Consider the following 18,573-nt stretch of genomic DNA (forward strand, 5'->3'; position numbering starts at 1 on the left):
CCACACAGTAATCACTGCTAACAATCCTTTAAACTGAAAGGAAAGTTATAGATTTTACCTTCGGGGAATCTCACTGGGTCATGACTCCTGTGATTCACATTCACTGGACGGGCAGGGACCACTCTTCTTGTTGATTTGGCCAACAGATTTTGATGAAGTGTTTAAAATATTGTTTCGCTTTTTTGCTAACTTCTTCAGGAAACCAAGAACCCTCCTTGAAAAACCAAAAGTAACAACAACATATGCAGGAAAATACTTCTTGCTTCAAACCACAAGTCCAATTCTGATACCATGTAATAGTACATTTATGATTATGCTGTAGGTGAGCATCTGGGAGGTTTTAAAATGGGGGTATAGGGAGGGGCGGAGCAACATGGCGGCGAGGAGAAGCTGCGAGTAAGATCTCCCATTAAAAAAAGTGAATAGGAGGAATAAGCGGCAGGTCCAGTGAGAACTGGGACACGGAAGATAAACGGGTGACTCCAGCAAACTGCCCAAAGAAGAAAGTGGCCATAAAAGAGGACCAGAAGGGAGGGAAGCGCAGAACCCTGCTCCCCTCCCCGCCCACAGAGGCGGCACTCTCCGACCGGCAGAGGGGAGGAAAACAACAAACCAAAACGGCCAACAAGAAAAAACGGACGCAGCAAGCGGGACTGTGAGTGGAAAGGAACTATTCAGCCACCACACCCCGTGAACGGGAGCTGTGGAGAACCCTGCAGGATTCGCCGCGGCGGTGAGCGAACGGCTCCGGGCGCCATTAGAGAAGAACAAAGACCCCGGGAGACGCGCACACAGCCCGGGCTGCCGGTAAGCTTGGCGGATAGCGGTGCGCTCGGCGCGCTTGAAAAGCAAGTGCAGACCAGGATCGCGGCTGCCCAGGTCCCCGCGCCTGCGACCTAGGCTTGGGAGACGACCTAGGCTTGCGGGGAGACGCGCGGAGTCCTCACTGAGGTGAAGGTCCCTCCCTGAGTGAGCAGGAACCAGGCGCCCAGGCAGGGGAGCGGTGCAAAAGGCGCCCTTCCCGCGCCACTGAACTGGGCTACAGCCCGCGTCCTGGAAACTGAGGGCTTTGGAACTGAGACCCGGGGCACGAAATTAGGGGCGTGGGTCCCCACGACGGTGGGGCACAAGGCAGACACAGCACCCCAAAGCCGTTGTGGTGTACCCTACCATCTCCGCTTTGCTCCCTGTCCCACGGCGTGGAAAATCAGCTCCCCAAGGGCTCTAGGAGAGATCTCTGGCGCCACCTAGCGACTTGTAGACAGCACAGGCTCCTGAAGGAAACTAGTGCCAGCTGGGGAGTTAGCCCACACCCGGCCCCTTCCGAACAAGTAGTCTGAGCCCACAGGGAGAGCGAGCACCCACAGCCAGGGCAGACCAGGCACGCAGAAGAGTGTGCCTGACACCGGACGCGCAGGGAGTGTGTCCCACATCACCATTTTAGAACAGGGACATTCTTCAGTAAAGACTACCTGAAGAAGGCTTCCTCAGGAGCCAGAGGTGAGCGGGGGAAGTTCGCCCACGCCAGACCCCCTCTGGCCTGCAGTCCAAGCCCAGAGGGGGAGCAGGAACCCACCGCCGGGGCAGACCAGGCGCACAGGGGAGTGTGTCCCCACATCGACATTTTAGGACAGGGACCTTTCTCCAATAAAGACTGCTTGAAACTGACAGATGACTCCAGGAGGAACCAGAGGGGAGAAGAGAAGCCCACCCAAGATGCCGGCCAGTCCCAACAACACAGTGTCCCAACGCATACGGCAAATTAGAAAACAGACAGTAGGGAGGAGAAGAACCACACGCAACCTAGCAACTCTCCAGAGAAAAAGCACACCACAAAAAGAAAACCAGCCCCCAGATTGCAACGACAGTAACTTGGAAGAACTTCTGAGCCTTCCAGAAAGAGAATTTAAAATTGCCGTGATTAAAAAACTGAGAGAAGTCATAAAGGAAAACAATGATAAGGGAAAAATAATCAACGATCAGAAGAATGAAATTGAGTCCCTAAAGAGGGAAGTAAAAGAAATGCAGGAGATCAAAGAATTAGTGGAAGAACTAAAGAATTCTGGGAAAAGCAATGAAAGCAGAATTGATGAAATGGAAGAACGAATAAGTGCTCTTGAAGACACAGAAATAAAAAGAACCAAAACAGAAAAGGAAAGAGAAGTATGAAGGAAAAAGAATGAAGAAAGACTTCGGGAACTATCTGACTCCATGAGGAAAGGAAATATAAGAGTTATAGGAATACCAGAAGGAGAGGAGAGAGAAGTAGGAAAGAGAAAATATTCAAAGAGATAATTGAAGAGAACTTCCCAAATGTGAAGAAGGAGCTGAAAATGATATACAAGAAGCAAGAAGAACACCAAACTTCCACGACGAAAGAAAAAATACAGCAAGACACATAATAGTAAAGCTCCCAAGAATCCAGTACAAGGAAAAAATAATGAAGCTGGCAAGAGGGAAGAAACAGATAACATTCAAAGGAAAGCCAATCAGGCTGACATCAGACTTCTCCGAAGAAACACTACGGGCAAGGAGAGAGTGGAGGGACATAGTCAACAGACTCCAAGAAAACAGATGCCAACCAAGAATACTCTATCCCGCAAAGCTCTCCTTCCTCTTTGAAGAAAGAATATGGACCTTCCCAGACAAACAGAAACTCCGGAATTTCATTGCAAATAAACCCCCACTCCAAAAAATACTACAAGGAGTCCTAAAGCCAGAACCTCAGAGGGACGAATAACAATGAAAGAGGGCCAAAAAAAAAAAAAGTTATTAAAAGAATAAATAAATAAGATCAAAGGAAAGACAAACACAATGGCAAATACAGATGTTAACATATCAATATTAACTCTAAATGTAAAATGGACTAAACTCTTCAATAAAAAGACACAGAGTTGCAGCCTGGATTAAGAAAACAAAACCCAACCTTTTGCTGTCTCCAGGAAACACATTTAGCTACAAAAGATAAAAATAGGCTCAAAGTCAAAGGATGGAAAACCAATCCTACAAGCAAATGGGCCAAAAAAGAAAGCAGGAAAAGCTATACTTATATCAGATAAAACAGATTTCAAACTCAAAAAGATAAAAAGACACCCCAATGGTAACTACATTATGATCAAGGGGACAATACTTCAAGAAGAAATAACACTCATTAACATATACTCACCAAACGAAGGAGCACCAAATATATCAGACAACTGTTGTCTTCTCTGAAAACAGACATCAGAGAAAACACATACGTAGTGGGAGACTTCAACACACCACTATCAACAATGGATAGATCAACAAGACAAAAAATAAGTAAAGAAACCAAAGCTCTAAATAAGGACCTAGAGCAATTGGGCTTAACAGACATCTATAGAACACTAAACCCCAAAAAAACGGAGTACACATTTTTCTCAAGCGCACACGGATCATTCTCCAGGATCGATCACATACTGGGCACAAGACAAACATCAACAGATACACCAAGATTGAAATCATACCAACCATCTTTTCTGACCATGAAGGCATCAAACTAGAACTAAACCATAAAAAGAAGGCAAGGAACTTTCCTACCTCATGGAGATTAAAAAACCACACTACTGGAAGACCACTGGACTAATGAGGAGATCAAAGAAGAAATTAAAAAATTTTTTGAATTGAACGACAAGGAGGACACCAATATCCTAAATGTATGGGATGCAGCAAAAGCAGTAATAAGAGGAAAATATATAGCAATAGAAGCTCACATCAAGAAACAAGAAAGAACTCAAAGAAACAACCTAATCTCGAAGCTCAAAGATCTAGAAAAAGAACAACAAAAAAACCCCAAAACCAGTAGAAGAAAAGAATAATAAAAACCAAAGCAGAAATAAATGAAATTGAAACTAAAAAAAACAATCCAAAAGATCAATGAAACCAAGAGCTGGTTCTTTGAAAAAATCAATAAAATAGACAAACCCCTAGCCAGGCTCACAAAGGAAAAAAGGGAGAAAGCACAAATAAACAGGATCATCAATGAAAGAGGAGAAATCACAACGGACACAGCAGAAATAAAAAGAATAATCAGTAACTACTATGAACAGTTATATGGAAATAAGTTTAATAATCTAGAGGAGATGGACAAATTCCTACAACTCTACAATCACCCAAAGCTAGATAAAGAAGAAATAGAACACCTAAACAGACCAATTACAATTAGCGAAATTGAAATGGTAATCAAAAACCTCCCCAAAAACAAAAGCCCAGGACTTGATGGATTTACAAATGAATTCTACCAAACATTCAGAGACGAATTAGTGCCTATCCTTCACAAACTCTTCCAAAAAATTGAGAAGGAAGGGACAATACCAAACACGTTCTATGAAGCCAACATTACACTAATACCAAAACCGAACAAGGACAACACAAAAAAGGAAAACTACAGGCCAATCTCCCTAATGAACACTGATGCAAAAATCCTCAATAAAATTTTAGCCATCAGAATCCAACAATGTATCCATAAGATAATTCACCACGACCAAGTAGGATTCATTCCAGGGGCACAAGGATGGTTTAACATCCGAAAATCAATCAACGTTATCCAACACATCAACAAAAAGAAATATAAAAACCATATGATAATATCAATAGATGCTGAGAAAGCTTTCGACAAAGTGCAACACCCATTCATGATAAAATCCCTTGAAATTCTTGGGATACAAGGAACATACCTCAACATCATAAAGGCCATCTATGACAAGCCAACAGCCAGCATCATTCTCAATGGTGAAAAGCTGAAAGCAATTCCATTAAGATCTGGAACAAGACAAGGATGTCCACTCTCACCACTGCTTTTCAATATAATACTGGAAGTCCTAGCCAGGGCAATAAGACAAGAGAAAGACATCCAAGGAATCCAAATAGGAAAAGAAGAAGTCAAACTATCACTATTTGCAGACGATATGATATTATACATAGAGAACCCCAAAAACTCCACAGAAAAGCTAATTCAACTCATCAATCAGTTCAGTAAAGTGGCAGGATACAAAATCAACATGCAAAAGTCAGTAGCCTTCCTATACACAAACAATAAATCTGAAGAAGAAGAAATCAAAAAAACCATCCCTTTTGTTATTGAAACAAAAAAAATCAAATAGTTGGGAATAAATCTAACAAAAGAGATAAAGGACCTATACAAAGAAAACTATAAAACACTGTTAAAAGAAATAGAAGAAGACACAAAGAAATGGAGAGACATCCCCTGCTCGTGGATTGGAAGAATAAACATTATTAAAATGGCCATCCTTCCAAAAGCAATATACAGATCAATGCTATTCCAATCAAAATTTCAATGTCATTCTTCAAAGAAATAGAACAATTATTGATGAAATTCATATGGAATCACAAAAAAACCCCGAATAGCCAAAGCTCTCCTGAAAAAAAAAGAAGGGAATGGAGGCATTACACTCCCAGACTTCAAACTATACTACAAAGCCATAATCATCAAAACTGCATGGTATTGGAACAAGAATAGACATACAGACCAATGGAATCGAATAGAAAATCCAGAAATAAATCCACAGATTATGGTCAACTAATCTTTGACAAAGGAGCAAAGACTATGCATTGGAGCAAAGAAAGTTTGTTCAATAAATGGTGCTGGGAAAACTGGGTCGCTACATGCAAAAGAATGAAGCTTGACCACTACCTCACACCATACACAAAAATCAACTCAAAATGGATTAAAGAACTAGACATAAGACCTGAAACCATAAAATATATAGAAGGAAATATAGGCGAAACACTACGTGATCTGCACATCAAAGACATCTTTACAGACACATCACCCAAAGCAGTGATAGTGAAGGCAAAGATAAACAGCTGGGACTACATCAAATTAAAGAGCTTCTGCACAGCAAAAGAGACAATAACAAAAACAAAGAGAAACCCCACCAACTGGGAGAACATTTTTGCACCCAACACTAATGATAAAGGACTGATCACAAAAATCTGCAAAGAGCTGATGAGACTCAGCAACAACAAAAAAATAATCCAGTCAAAAAATGGGCAGAAGAGCTAAAAAGAAACTTCTCTGAAGAGGAAATGCAAATGGCCAACAGGCATATGAAAAAATGTTCAACATCACTTGCCATCAGGGAAATGCAAATCAAAACTACCATGAGATACCATCTTACACCAGTGAGAATGGCACATATTAAAAAAACTAGCAACAACAAATGCTGGCGAGGGTGTGGAGAAAAAGAACTCTTCTGCACTGTTGGTGGGAGTGCAAACTGGTCCAACCACTGTGGAGAGCTGTGTGGAGATTTCTGGACCTACTAAACATAGAGCTTCCATATGATCCAGCAATTCCACTCCTAGGTATTTACCCAAAGGACACAGAAACATCAATTCCAAAGAACACCTGCACCCCTATGTTTATAGCAGCACTGTTTACAATAGCTAAGCTTTGGAAACAACCCAAATGCCCAAAAATAGATGACTGGATCAAGAAGATGTGGTACATATATACCATGGAATATTACTCAGCATTCAAAAAAGATAAACACATGCAATTTGCAGCAACATGGATGGCGCTGGAAGGGATCATGCTCAGCAAAATAAGCCAAAAAGAAAAAGAAAAATACCGGATGGTCTCACTCATAGCAGGAATCTAGAAAACTTAAATAAGGGACCAGGAAAATGAATAACTATAAGAAAGTGAAAATCAAAATCAACAAAAAACTATGAACCAGAGACACTTTTAGGGGGGCGGGGGCGAGGGGAGGGATTGGGGTCAGAATGGGGGGGCTGCAATTGTATGGGGAATATAACAATAAAATTTATTAAAAAAAAAATAAAAATAAAATGGGGGTATAAATACACAGCAGGTTACCAGGGGAGAAACGGCTCCACAGAGATTACAACATGAACAATAGGATAGGGCACATTACATCTATGTGTTTCCCAAAGATGAAAGGCACAGAACAAAACACTAAGAGATGAGTGCACCCAGAAATTTTTTTTTTTTTTTTTGGTTTAGGCTTGTCAAATATGGCCTTTATTATCTCAGGTATGCTCCTTCTACATCTATTTTTAATGAAAACTTTTTTCCCTTCATTCGTTTTATTTTTTAAATTTAAATTTATTTTTATATTCCCCATAAAATTACAACCCCCATATTTTGACCCCAATCCCTCCTTTCCACACTCCCTACCCCTTATAGAGTGTCTCTGGTTCATAGTTGTTTGTTGATTTTGATATTTTCTTTCTTATAGTTATTCTTTTGAAACATATTGAGTGTTACACTGAAAAGCCTATGTTCATTGTTGAAAAGCGTTTGTAAACATGAAACTGAGAATTCAACGTGTACTGCATATAGACATTGTTTTCTTTAATGTAATAATGCGCATAGATTGAAATCAGTACTAGGCACATATAGTGGAAGAAATCCGAGCAGATCTTGTGTGTTAGACATCATGTATTTATAAAATACATTCTGTTTGAATGATATCAGGGTCCTGTCCAGAACAACAATTTAGCATCCACTCCAGATGAAAAAAAATGCCTCTCTAATATCTCTGCATTTTAGTGTCATATGCAAGGGGATGTGAGAGAAGCCCCAGGCACGGGCTGAGTGAGTACATGATAGGAATTAAGGTAAGATGTCTGCAGTACCAAAATAAAACTGGGGATTATATGCATATAGAAGGAAGTAAATGACATGAGGCAGAATATTCTGAGGTATTTAAATTTTTCCAAAGGAAATGGGCTTTGAAAACAAGTGGGAAAAAGAGTCTGAGGTCAGGGAACAAACAATGAGTGGGACCATTACTGGTGTAAATTCAAGAGTGAATACAAGGGAAACTCGGGATAGATAGTTCTGTGGCCCTTAAAGAGCTCATGGCATACCATGGTGGGTCACAATTCTTCTTGTTTGACTAGTTTGCAATGCACAACCATGATGACTTAGAATTTCTGTAACATTGACTTCTTTTCTAATTACCTGCATTTGACACACAATGATCAGCAAAGTGAAGGGAAATTCAAAAATTCATATGATCAATAAAGCAAACCTCCCCGATTGTGTCCGTTATTGAATTTAATCTATGTATTTAATTTATGAATAGATATTGATTAGATATTAAAGTATTGATTGCAATGCATCTCCTCCTCACAGTCACTAAACAAAGGAACTAGAAAAGTAAACAATTTCAAACACAGGATATAAAACTACAGATAGGAGTCTACTAGAAGATGAGCAAAAGGGATTGTGCAGAGAACAAAACCAGGACAGGACCTAAGATCTACAGTAAGGCAATACTGGCATTGGTGATGGGTGTCGGGCAATACCATACATCTGATGAGACGGGAACATATCGCCCAAATCATACCCAAGATGGGAAAACAATGTTCTCCCTATGAGAGACCAAAACTCATTTGTCCCCATCATTAAACTGTCAGCAGTCCTTATCTATAATGGTGAGATAGTTTTTGCCTGACAACTGCAATGTGCTGTTTGATTTAAAAAACACAATCACAGCTAATTTTCCTTGAACCTTCAAGAAAGAGTTAATTTTAACCTGGTGACACTCTCATCTGGTTCATGTCTCCTGCCATCAACATTCACTGGAAATACAACAACAGGCTTCACACCAGCTAGACCCTCAGATACCGATCAGGACACAGAATCACATTGGTGACTCTTTGGTGTCAGGCACCCTACTTTAAAGTGCAAAGGTGTACCTCATGGTTTCAAAGAAATCTACTAATAAAGCATAACAAAACAACTATTACAAAATTCCAACACACCCATCTTCACTCATGTATACATTCTTAAAATCATGATGAATTAATAACCATAAGAAAGGAAAATCCTCCCTTTTTCAAAGCCACTAGTACTATTTGATACAATGTGATAGTTTTTTAGAGTACATTTAGGACAGGTTGTAAGTGAGCACCAGGGAGGCTGTAATAATGGGTACAAAAATACAGAAAGACACCAGGCAAGGAGCTGGGGGAGAAACCATATGACATGGAGATTACAAGGTAAGCACTAGATAGGGCACATCACATCAATGTGTTTCCCAAACTTGACAGGATAAGAGTAACATTTTGAATGTTGAGTGCACCCAGAAATTTTGAAACATATTGAATGCTACACTGAAAAGGTGATTTCACTGTGGAAAACTACTGATGCTTAGACAGGAGACTAATAATTAAATGTGTACTGTTCTTTGGCTTTTATTTTTATAATGTACTAATGTGCACCTGATTAAAAAATATATGGGAACATATACTGGAAGAAATCTGAGAAATTCTTGTCAGTGAAATAGATTTACTTTCAAATATTCAATACACATATCTCGGGAATGACTCAGGGTCATCCAAATAAGTTGTACCTCATCAGTTTCCTGAACTAAGAACAGCAATTTGGATTTATCCACGGACAAAAAAAAAAATTGCCTTTCTGACCTGAGTGATCTACTACCAGATACCCAGAGAGGAGCCCAGCTGCAGGTGCAGTGAGAACATGCCAGGCATTAAGATAGGATCTGAGCAGAAATAAAACTTTGGACACCTTTAGCATTTTCAAGGAAATAAAAGTCATGGGACAGAAGATCATGGGATACTTCAATTTGTCTAAAGGAAATGGGATTGAAAAGAAACAGGAAAAACAGACTGAGGTCAAAAAACAAGAAATGGAAGGGGGGTACCTAGTAAGTGAGGTCTCCCTCTGAAATTACCAGAGCCTAGAGTCAAATGAAAATACTATGTGGTGGGGGCCTCCCCAGTGGCGCAGCGGTTGAGCGCTGGGTTGCGAAGCTGCCCGCGGCCTCTGCAACACTGGTTCGCTCCCCGGCCACCAGAGGAGGGTTCCACATGGCGAGCAGACCTCTCCTGCAGCCCGTTGCTCCCCTCAGTAGTGTATTTCGGTCCTTCTGCCTGCTCTGCTCCCCGCTCTGGTGAATTCTCTCACCCTCCCGTGCTTCTGACTGTACCCAGTGCATATATAAACAAACAAACAAACAAATAAATAAATGAAACATGCCTCTATTAAAAAAAAAAAAAGAAAGAAAATACTATGTGGTGGCACAATGGTTTCCATTGAGGCAGACATTGCCCATGGGTCTAAAAAAGCATGTTTTGTTATCATAGAGTGAAAAATCTTTGTAATCTTTAGAAAGCAAGTTTGGAGCAGGCATGAATGGGCCCATTACTGGTGAAAGTTCAAGAGTGAAAACAAGAGAAACTGGGTATAGATAGTTCTGTAAGCCTGAAAGAGCACATGGGATACACAATTCTTCTTATTTGAATAGTTACAAATACATAATAATGATTATTTGGTATTTCTTTAATAGTCTGCTTCTTTTCTAACCACCTGATGTGACACACAATGGTCAACAAAGTGAAGGAAAATTGAAAAAAAAAAAAAGATCATTACAGAAATAATATCTTGATTGTGTTTCCTTTTATTGACTTGAATCTATTTACCGAATTTATGAATTGATGATGGATAGATATTAAAGTATTTACTGCACTGCCTCCACAGTCACTAAGCTAAGGAACTAGAAATCTGAAAAAACACAGAACATACAACTGAAGCACAAGGGGTTGGGAGGAGAATAAAATAGGGATAGGGCCTAGTGTCTATAGTAAAGCATTATGGGGCATTAGTGGTGGGTGTCAGACACCACAGTCACCTAATGAGGTGTGAACATGTCCCCTAAAGCACACACAGGCTTGAAAACAACACTGTCTCGATGAAGTGACAAAAACACAATGATCTACATCATTAAACTTTCATCAGTGTTTGCCTATAATGGTGACAATTTTGCCTTGGCATGACAAAAACAATCACAGCTCATTGTCCTTGAACCTTAAAGGAAGAGTTGTTTTTACCTTGTGCCATTCTTATCTGGTTCTGGTCTTCCGCCGACTACATTCACTGGTATCACAACAGGCTTCGTACTGGCTAGACCCGCAGATTCTGATAAAAATGCTGAATCAAATTGGGTTGTCTTCTTCCTGTTGTCAGCAACCCTACTTTAAAAGAAGAAACCATGTAAACTTCATGTTTTCTAAGATAAAGTGTAATGAAACAACTTTTACAACATCCCAACATTATCCACCTGCATTCACTGATATATTCTTAAAACCATGATGAAGTAATAACCATAAGCAAGGAGGATACTCTTTGCTTCAAAGCCACATGTACAATTATGACACAATGTGATAGTTAAGAGCACATTTAGGACATGCTGTAAGTGAGCACCTGGGAGGCTTTATACAGCGGGTAATAGAAATACCGGAGTCCACCAAAGGCACTGGTGGAGAAACCACTCTACATAGACAATAAAACGTAAACAGTAGCACAGGGCACATCCCATCTCTGTGTTTCCTAAACTTGAAAGGGAAAGAACAGGAACTGAGAGTTCAGTGTACCGAGAAATTTTAAAACATATTGAATGCTACACTGAAAAGTCTGAGTTCACTGTGAAAACTGATGGATGCTTAGACAAGAGACTACTAATTAAATGTGTACTTTTCTTTGGCCTTTGTGTTTTTTCAATGTAAAAATGTGCACCTAATTGAAATAGTACTAGGAACATATATTAGAAGATCTCTGATAAATTCTCATGGGGGAAAAAAGATTTATTTTTAAAATATTCCATGTACAAATCATGGAATGACATCAGTGTCATGTCCAAACTTAGTTTCCCCTACCCAAAATAACAATTTGACATCTGTCATGGACAAAAATTATTGCCTTTATGTCCTCAGTGACCTAGAACCACACATCATGAGAGGAGCCCCAGCTGCAAGTGCAGTGAGTACAGGTCGGGAATTAAGATATCTGTAGTGTAACTATAACTTCGAACATCTTTAGCATATTCATAGAAGTAAAAGTCATGGACAGAAGACCTGGGATACTTCCATTTGTGCAAAGGCAACGGGGTTGAAAAGAGGTAGGAAATACAGATTGAAGTCAAAGCACAAGAAATGGATGCAGGATGCCAGGTAAGTGAGTTCTCCCCTGAAATTACCACAGCATAGAGCCAAATGAAGAAATTATGTTGAAGGAGAGTGATTTCCATTGAGGCAGACAGAGCCCATGAGTCCAAAAAGGTATGTGTCAATATCACAAAGTGAAAAATCTGTGGCAAACATTAGAAAGCAATTTTTGAAGCAGGAATGATTGGGACCATTACTGGTAAAAGTTCAAGAGTGAAAACAAGAGAAACTTGGAATAGGTAGTTTTGTAGGACTTAAGAGATCACGGCATACTATGGTAGGTCACAATTCTTTGTTTGACTAGTTTGTAATACACAATCATGATTATTTAGTATTTCAGTAATATTGGTAATAGCCTACTTCAAAATTCATAGGATCATTAAAGCAAATTAATTCAAAAATTCATATGATCATTGAAACAAATTCATATGATCATTAAAGTCTCCTGATTGTGTTTCCATATAGAATTTAATCTATTTATTGAGCTTCTGAATGGATGCAGAAAGATAGTAAAGATGTATGCAATGCATCTCCTCCTCACAGTCACAAAACAAAGGGACTAGAAAACAAGACAAAACAAGCCAAGAATATAGGACTACAACTGAGTGCACTAGAAAATGATCACAAAGCATTGGGGGTTAGAACAAAACAGGGAGGGGACCAAGGTCTACAGTAAAGCAGTACGGATATATTGGTGGTTGCTGTTGGCAGTAATATTCATCTGATAAGGTGGAAACATATCTCCCAGAACATACACAGGCTTCAAAAACAATGCTCCCTCTATGCAGTAACCAAATACTTACTGGTCCATATCACTCAAGTATTAGGTGTTATTTGTCTGATAATGGTGAGGATTTTCACCTTGGCTTGAAAGTGCAATATGCTATTTAATTTCAGAAGAGCAGTCACAGCTAATTTTCCTTGAACCTTGAAGGAAGAGTTGATTTTTACCTTGTGACATTCTTATCTGGTTCCCATCTCCCACCATCCATATTCACAGGAATCACAGCAGGCTTCGTACTGGCTAGACCCACAGATTTGGTTGAAAGCCTTGAATCACTTTGGCTTGGCTTGTTCTGTTTGTCTGAAAACCTACTTTAAAGGAAGAAACCATGTAAACCTCATGGTTTCTAAGAAATCTACTCATTAAATATAATAAAACAACTGTTAAAAAATTCCAGCACTATCCATCTTTATTCATTGATATATTCTTAAAACCATGAGGAAGTAACACCCATGAGCAAGGAAAATACTCCTTGCTTCAAAGTCACATGTACAATTGTGATACACAATGTGATAGTTAGAGTACCCTGTAGGTAGCAACTGGGAGATTTGACAGCATAGGCAAAAAAGAAAACAACAAATACAGCAGGTCACCAGGGAAGCAGTTGGAGGAGAAATCTTGCCACAGAGATTACAATGTAAACAATAAGATAAGCACATCACATCTCTGTGTTTCCTAAGGGTCATGCCTAAATGTTTGGACATGTACCTCATCAGTTTCCCCACCAAGAACAAGAATTTGGCATCACCCATGGACAAAAAATAATTGGATTTGTGAGGTGAACAGTCCAGTACATACACCCAGGGATCTGAGAGGAGCCATGGCTGCAGGTGCTGGAATGCATTCCAGAAATTAAGGTATGAGATCTGTTCTGTAAAATAATTTGTCAGATCATGAGCATATTCATGAAGTAACATTTGAGATAGAAGATCTCTTGGGAGACTTCCATTTGTCTATAGGAAAGGGGGTTGAAAAAAAATAGGTAAAACAGACTGAGGTGGAAGAACAAGATATGGGGGGGAGGGCATCTGATAAGTATGTTCTCCCCTTCAAAATACCAGAGCCCAGAGTGAAATGAAAAAAATTATGTTGGAGAAGAGAGTGTTTCATTGAGGCAAATAAAGCCCATCCATCTAAAATGGGATCTGTCAATACCTTAAAGTGGAAAATCAGTGGTAAGCTTTAGAAAGCAATACTAGAGGGACCTCCCTGGTGGCTCAGGGGTTAAGTCTCAGCACTATCCAGCTATCTCCAGCCACTGTAGCCTGAGATTGATCCCTGCCCAGGGAGCTACCCACATGGTGCAGCTGGCCACCCCTCTCTCACCTGCTGTGCCCCTCAGCAGTGTATTTCTGCAGATCTGCCTGTTCTGCTCCCCATTCTGTCTCTGGTGAATCCTCTCAATCCCTACACCCCTGGCCTATACCCCGATTCTTGTATTCATAAAAACATAAAATGAATACTTTAAAAAAAAGCAAGTGAGCTTTAGGAAAGGACATGTATAGGAAAATTACTGGTGTAAATTCAAGAGTTGAAACAAGAGAAATTGGGGGTAGATCTGTAGGTTTTGTTGGCAACATGATACATGTGGTGGTTCACATTGTCTTTGTTTGACTGTAGTTTGTAATACCTACTCACGATTAGTTAATATTTCTGCATTAGTGTACTTTTTTTTCTAATCACATCTAGTGACACCAATTGTCAACAAAATGGTATAACAATTCAAAAAATTCATGTGATCATGTAAGCAAAAGTCTCCTGAATGCATTTGCATTGATTGGAATGAATATATCTATTGAATTTATGAATGGATGCTTAATTGAAATTAATGTGTTTATAGCAATACATCTCCTCCACATAGGATAAATTAAGCCAAACAAACCAGGATACAGGACTAGAGGAGTGAGTCACTAGAAGAGGAGCACAAGGGATGGGGGGATGGGAACTTTAGGGGGGAGCCTAAGGTCAAGAGCAAAGCACTAGGGCTATTTGGGTGGTGAATTTCATGTGGTAATGTAGCATCTGATGAGTGTGAACTTACTCCCTAAATGTTACACAGACTTGGAAAACAAGGTTCCTTCTATGAATTGACCAAATGCTCACAGGGCACGCTGTCCACCTTTCAGTAGTATTTGTCTGACACTAGTGATAGGTTTTTGCTTTGGCCTGTCCACTACAACAGGCTCTTTCATTTCAGAAAATCAGTCACAGCTAATATTCCTGTAACCAGAAAGGAAGAATAGAGATTTTACTTTGTGACATTCTCATCTGGTTGATGTTTCCCGTCATTGACATTCCTTGGAACTACAGCAACAGGTTTCCTAATAGATAGGTCCAAAGATTTTGAAGACCTTACATCACTTTGGCTTTCCTTTACTACTTTCTTCTGTAGCTCAGGAACCCTACTTAAAAAAAGAAATCATGTAAGTTCATTTTGTTTACGAAATCTACTGATAAAGACTAATAAAACACTGGGCCTCCCTGGTGGCGCAGGGGTTACGACGCGGCCTGTGAAGCAATTCACACCCACTGCAGCACGAGTTCAATCCCCGGCCAGGGAGCAACCCACTTGGCACAGCAGACCTCTTCTATCTCACCTGCTGCTCCCCTCAGCAGTGTATTTCACTCAGTCTGCCTGTTCTGCTTGCCACTCTGTCTCTGGTAAATCCTCTCGCCACCCCCGCACCTCTGGCCTGTACCCCAGTTCTTCTATGCATAAATAAATAAATCTTTAAAAAAGATTATAAAACCAATCTTGCAATATTCCAAACTTGATCCATTTTCATTCATTGATATATCTTAAAACCATGATGAAATAATAACCACAAGCAAGGAGTATGTGATAGTTAAGAGTATATTTGATACAATGAAATAGTTAAGAGTATATTTATGACATGCTGTAAGTGAGCACCCAGGGGATTTTAAAAGTGGGTACAAAAATACAGCAGGTCATCAGGCAAGGAGTTGAGAGAGAAACCACTCCACATGGATGTAACAAATACAAGGATATGGCACATGACATCAATGGGTTTCCTATACTTGAGAGGGAAAGAACAAAACACTGAGAGTTGAGTGTTTTGGGAACACATTGAATGCTACAGAAAATTTGAAACATATTAAATGCTCCACTGAAAAGTCTGTGTTCACTGTGGGAAAGAAATTAAGTTTAGACATGGATCTATTAATTAGATGTCCAGTATTATTTTGAATTTGGCTTTCCATGTAATAATGTGCACTTGTTGAAAAATAGCATTAGGCCTATATAATATAATGGAAGAAAGCCAAAAAATATCTCATGGGGGAGAGCAGATTTAGTTTTAAAAAACACATACTTGGAATGATATCATGTTCATGAACAACTAAGTTGTACCTCATCAGTTTCCCCTACAATGAATAAAAATCTGGCATCACCCATGGACAGAAAATGACATTCTGGGATCTTTGTGTTCTAGCACCATACACCAAGATATCTGAGAGGGGCCACAGGCACAGGCACTGTGAATACATTCCAGGATTAAGATAAGAGAACTGCAGTGTAAGTATAAATTTGGGGGTCATCAGCATATACAAGGAAGTAAAGGTCATAGGAGAGAAGACCATGAGATAAATTAATTTGTCTAAAGGTAAAATGGAGTTGAAATGAAATAGGAAAAACAGACTGAGATGGAAGAATAGGATACGTGAGGGGGACACCCAGAGAGTTCTCCCTCTGAAAATAACTTTTGAGTGTCAAATGAAGAAATGATGTTGGAGGAAAGAGATTTCCATTGAGGTTGATATAGCTCCTGGGTTTAAAAAGGTATGTGTCAATTCCTTAAACTGAAAAATCAGTGGTGACCTTTCGAGACCAATATTGCAGGGTGGGTGATTGGGAAAATTACCAATGCAAGTTCAAGAGTGAATTCCAGAGAAAGTGGTAGATAGACAGTCCTGTAGTTCATATTAGCTAAGTGGCATGACCAGGTAGATCCATTTTCTTCCTGTTTGACTGTAGCCTGCAAAACCCTGTTATGATTATTTACATTTTTCAGTACTCCCTCTTTTTTTTTTTAAATCACCTTCCTGTGACCCTCAGTTAAAACAAAAAAAGACAATAAAAATTTAAGAGAATTCATAAAATCACATCAGCAAAGACTCTTGAAAATGGTCCAATTTACTGAATACAACTTAAGTATTCAATCCATGAATAGACATCTATGAAACAAATCATTTCTTTTGAATACAGCTCCCCTCCAAATCCCTAACCAAAAACTGGCAAACATAAAAATAACGAGAATATAGGACTGAAGAATTCAGGCTACCAGGGAGAGAATGTAGGAGGGATGTGAACACATAGGCATGGGGGCCAAATATTCTAGGATAGAGTGCTCTGGATGCTTTGGTGGTGTGTGTTGTGAAGTAACATACATCTCAAGCAGTATGAAACCATTAAAAAAAGAAGTATGAAACTGTGCCCTAATTCATACACAAGCTTGTAAATCCATGTCCCTTCTATGAAGAAGCCAAAAACTGAATGGCCCACATGATTCACCGTTCAAAATTATTTGTCCTAAAGAGTGAGATTTTTCTTTGCTTCTCCCATTCACTACATTATCCTGTTTGATTTGCTTAAAAGCAATGACTGGTCATATTCCTTTGATATGAAAGGAAAATTTATAGATTTCACCTTGTGGCATCTTTTCAAATCTCCTGTCCTCCACACCCACAGCAAGTGCAGCTGTTCTCGTCTTCTCCTTATTCCCTGAGAACACAACAGCGGCCTTCACACTGGCTACATCCATAGATTCTACTGAAGACCATGAAATACTTCCATTTCCCTTACTCCCATGTTAAGCAAGCCAGAACACCTATTTTTTTTAAAAAGGAAACTTTGAACATCTAATATTTTATAATATCTCTACTTATAATGGTGAACGAGAACTTTTGTAAAATGCCAACTCTTACCTATCTTCATTCATTGATTATTCTTAAGATAGTGATAAAGTCACAACCATAAGCAAGGAAACACATTCCTTGCCTCAAAGGCATGCGTATAATTTGGATTCAATCTGAGGGTAACAGTACAATATATGACATCCTTTAAGTGAGCACAGGCAGGCTTTATTTTTTTTTTAAGATTTATTCTTTAATTTATGCAAGCACTGGGTACAGTCAGAAGCGCGGGAGGATGAGAGAATTTACCAGAGCCCGAGCAGGGAACAGAACAGGCAGACTGACAGAGTACACTGCTGAGGGGAGCAGTGGGCGTAGCAGGGGAGGTTTGTCACGCATGTGGGACCCTTGCCAGTGTTCGGGCATTGAACCAGCACTGCAGAGGCTGTGGGCAGCTTTGCAGGCCAGCGCTCAACTGCTGTGCCACCAGGGAAAGCCCAGCACAGGCAGGTTTTAATGAGGAGGTAAGTTACTGGGGGAGGAATCCATTCCACAGAGATTACTGAATGAGCCCAACACAAGGCACATGTATCTAAGTGTTTTCTAAATGTGAAAGGCAAAGAATAAAATATTGAGAGATGGATTGGTCTAGAAACTTTGAAACATCCTTACTGTTATATTTAAAAGTCTGAGTTCACTTCCTTCGTGTTATGACAATTAAGATAGAGAACCAGGAATTCAATGTATAGTACACTTTTAGCTTTGATTTTAAAAATAATTGGTGCAACTCATATTGAAAAAAAAAAAACTAGTAACAACAAATGTTGGCGAGGATGTGGAGGAAGAGGAACTCTACTACACTGCTTGTGGGAATGCAAAATATACAACCACTATGGAAATCTGTGTGGAGGTTCCCCATACTACTAAAATGGAGCTTC

At 39.7% G+C, this 18,573-nt stretch overlaps 1 protein-coding gene across 1 annotated transcript in view; it reads right to left on the bottom strand.

Moving 5' to 3' along the window:
* LOC119243989 (uncharacterized) overlaps nucleotides 1-18,573 on the bottom strand; it is a 58,958-nt gene that overhangs the window by 19,000 nt on the left and 21,385 nt on the right. Inside the window, exons 8-11 of the mRNA XM_037509790.2 lie at nucleotides 15,016-15,165; nucleotides 12,931-13,074; nucleotides 10,867-11,010; nucleotides 86-214 (exon numbers count right to left, since the gene is read on the bottom strand). Coding sequence (XP_037365687.1) covers nucleotides 86-214; nucleotides 10,867-11,010; nucleotides 12,931-13,074; nucleotides 15,016-15,165 — 567 coding nt within the window. The remainder of the gene's footprint in view (nucleotides 1-85; nucleotides 215-10,866; nucleotides 11,011-12,930; nucleotides 13,075-15,015; nucleotides 15,166-18,573) is intronic.

Source organism: Talpa occidentalis, unplaced genomic scaffold (genome assembly GCF_014898055.3).
Source record: "Talpa occidentalis isolate TD23 unplaced genomic scaffold, MPIMG_talOcc4v2.1 talOcc4.14, whole genome shotgun sequence".
Classification (NCBI taxonomy): Eukaryota; Metazoa; Chordata; class Mammalia; order Eulipotyphla; family Talpidae; genus Talpa; species Talpa occidentalis.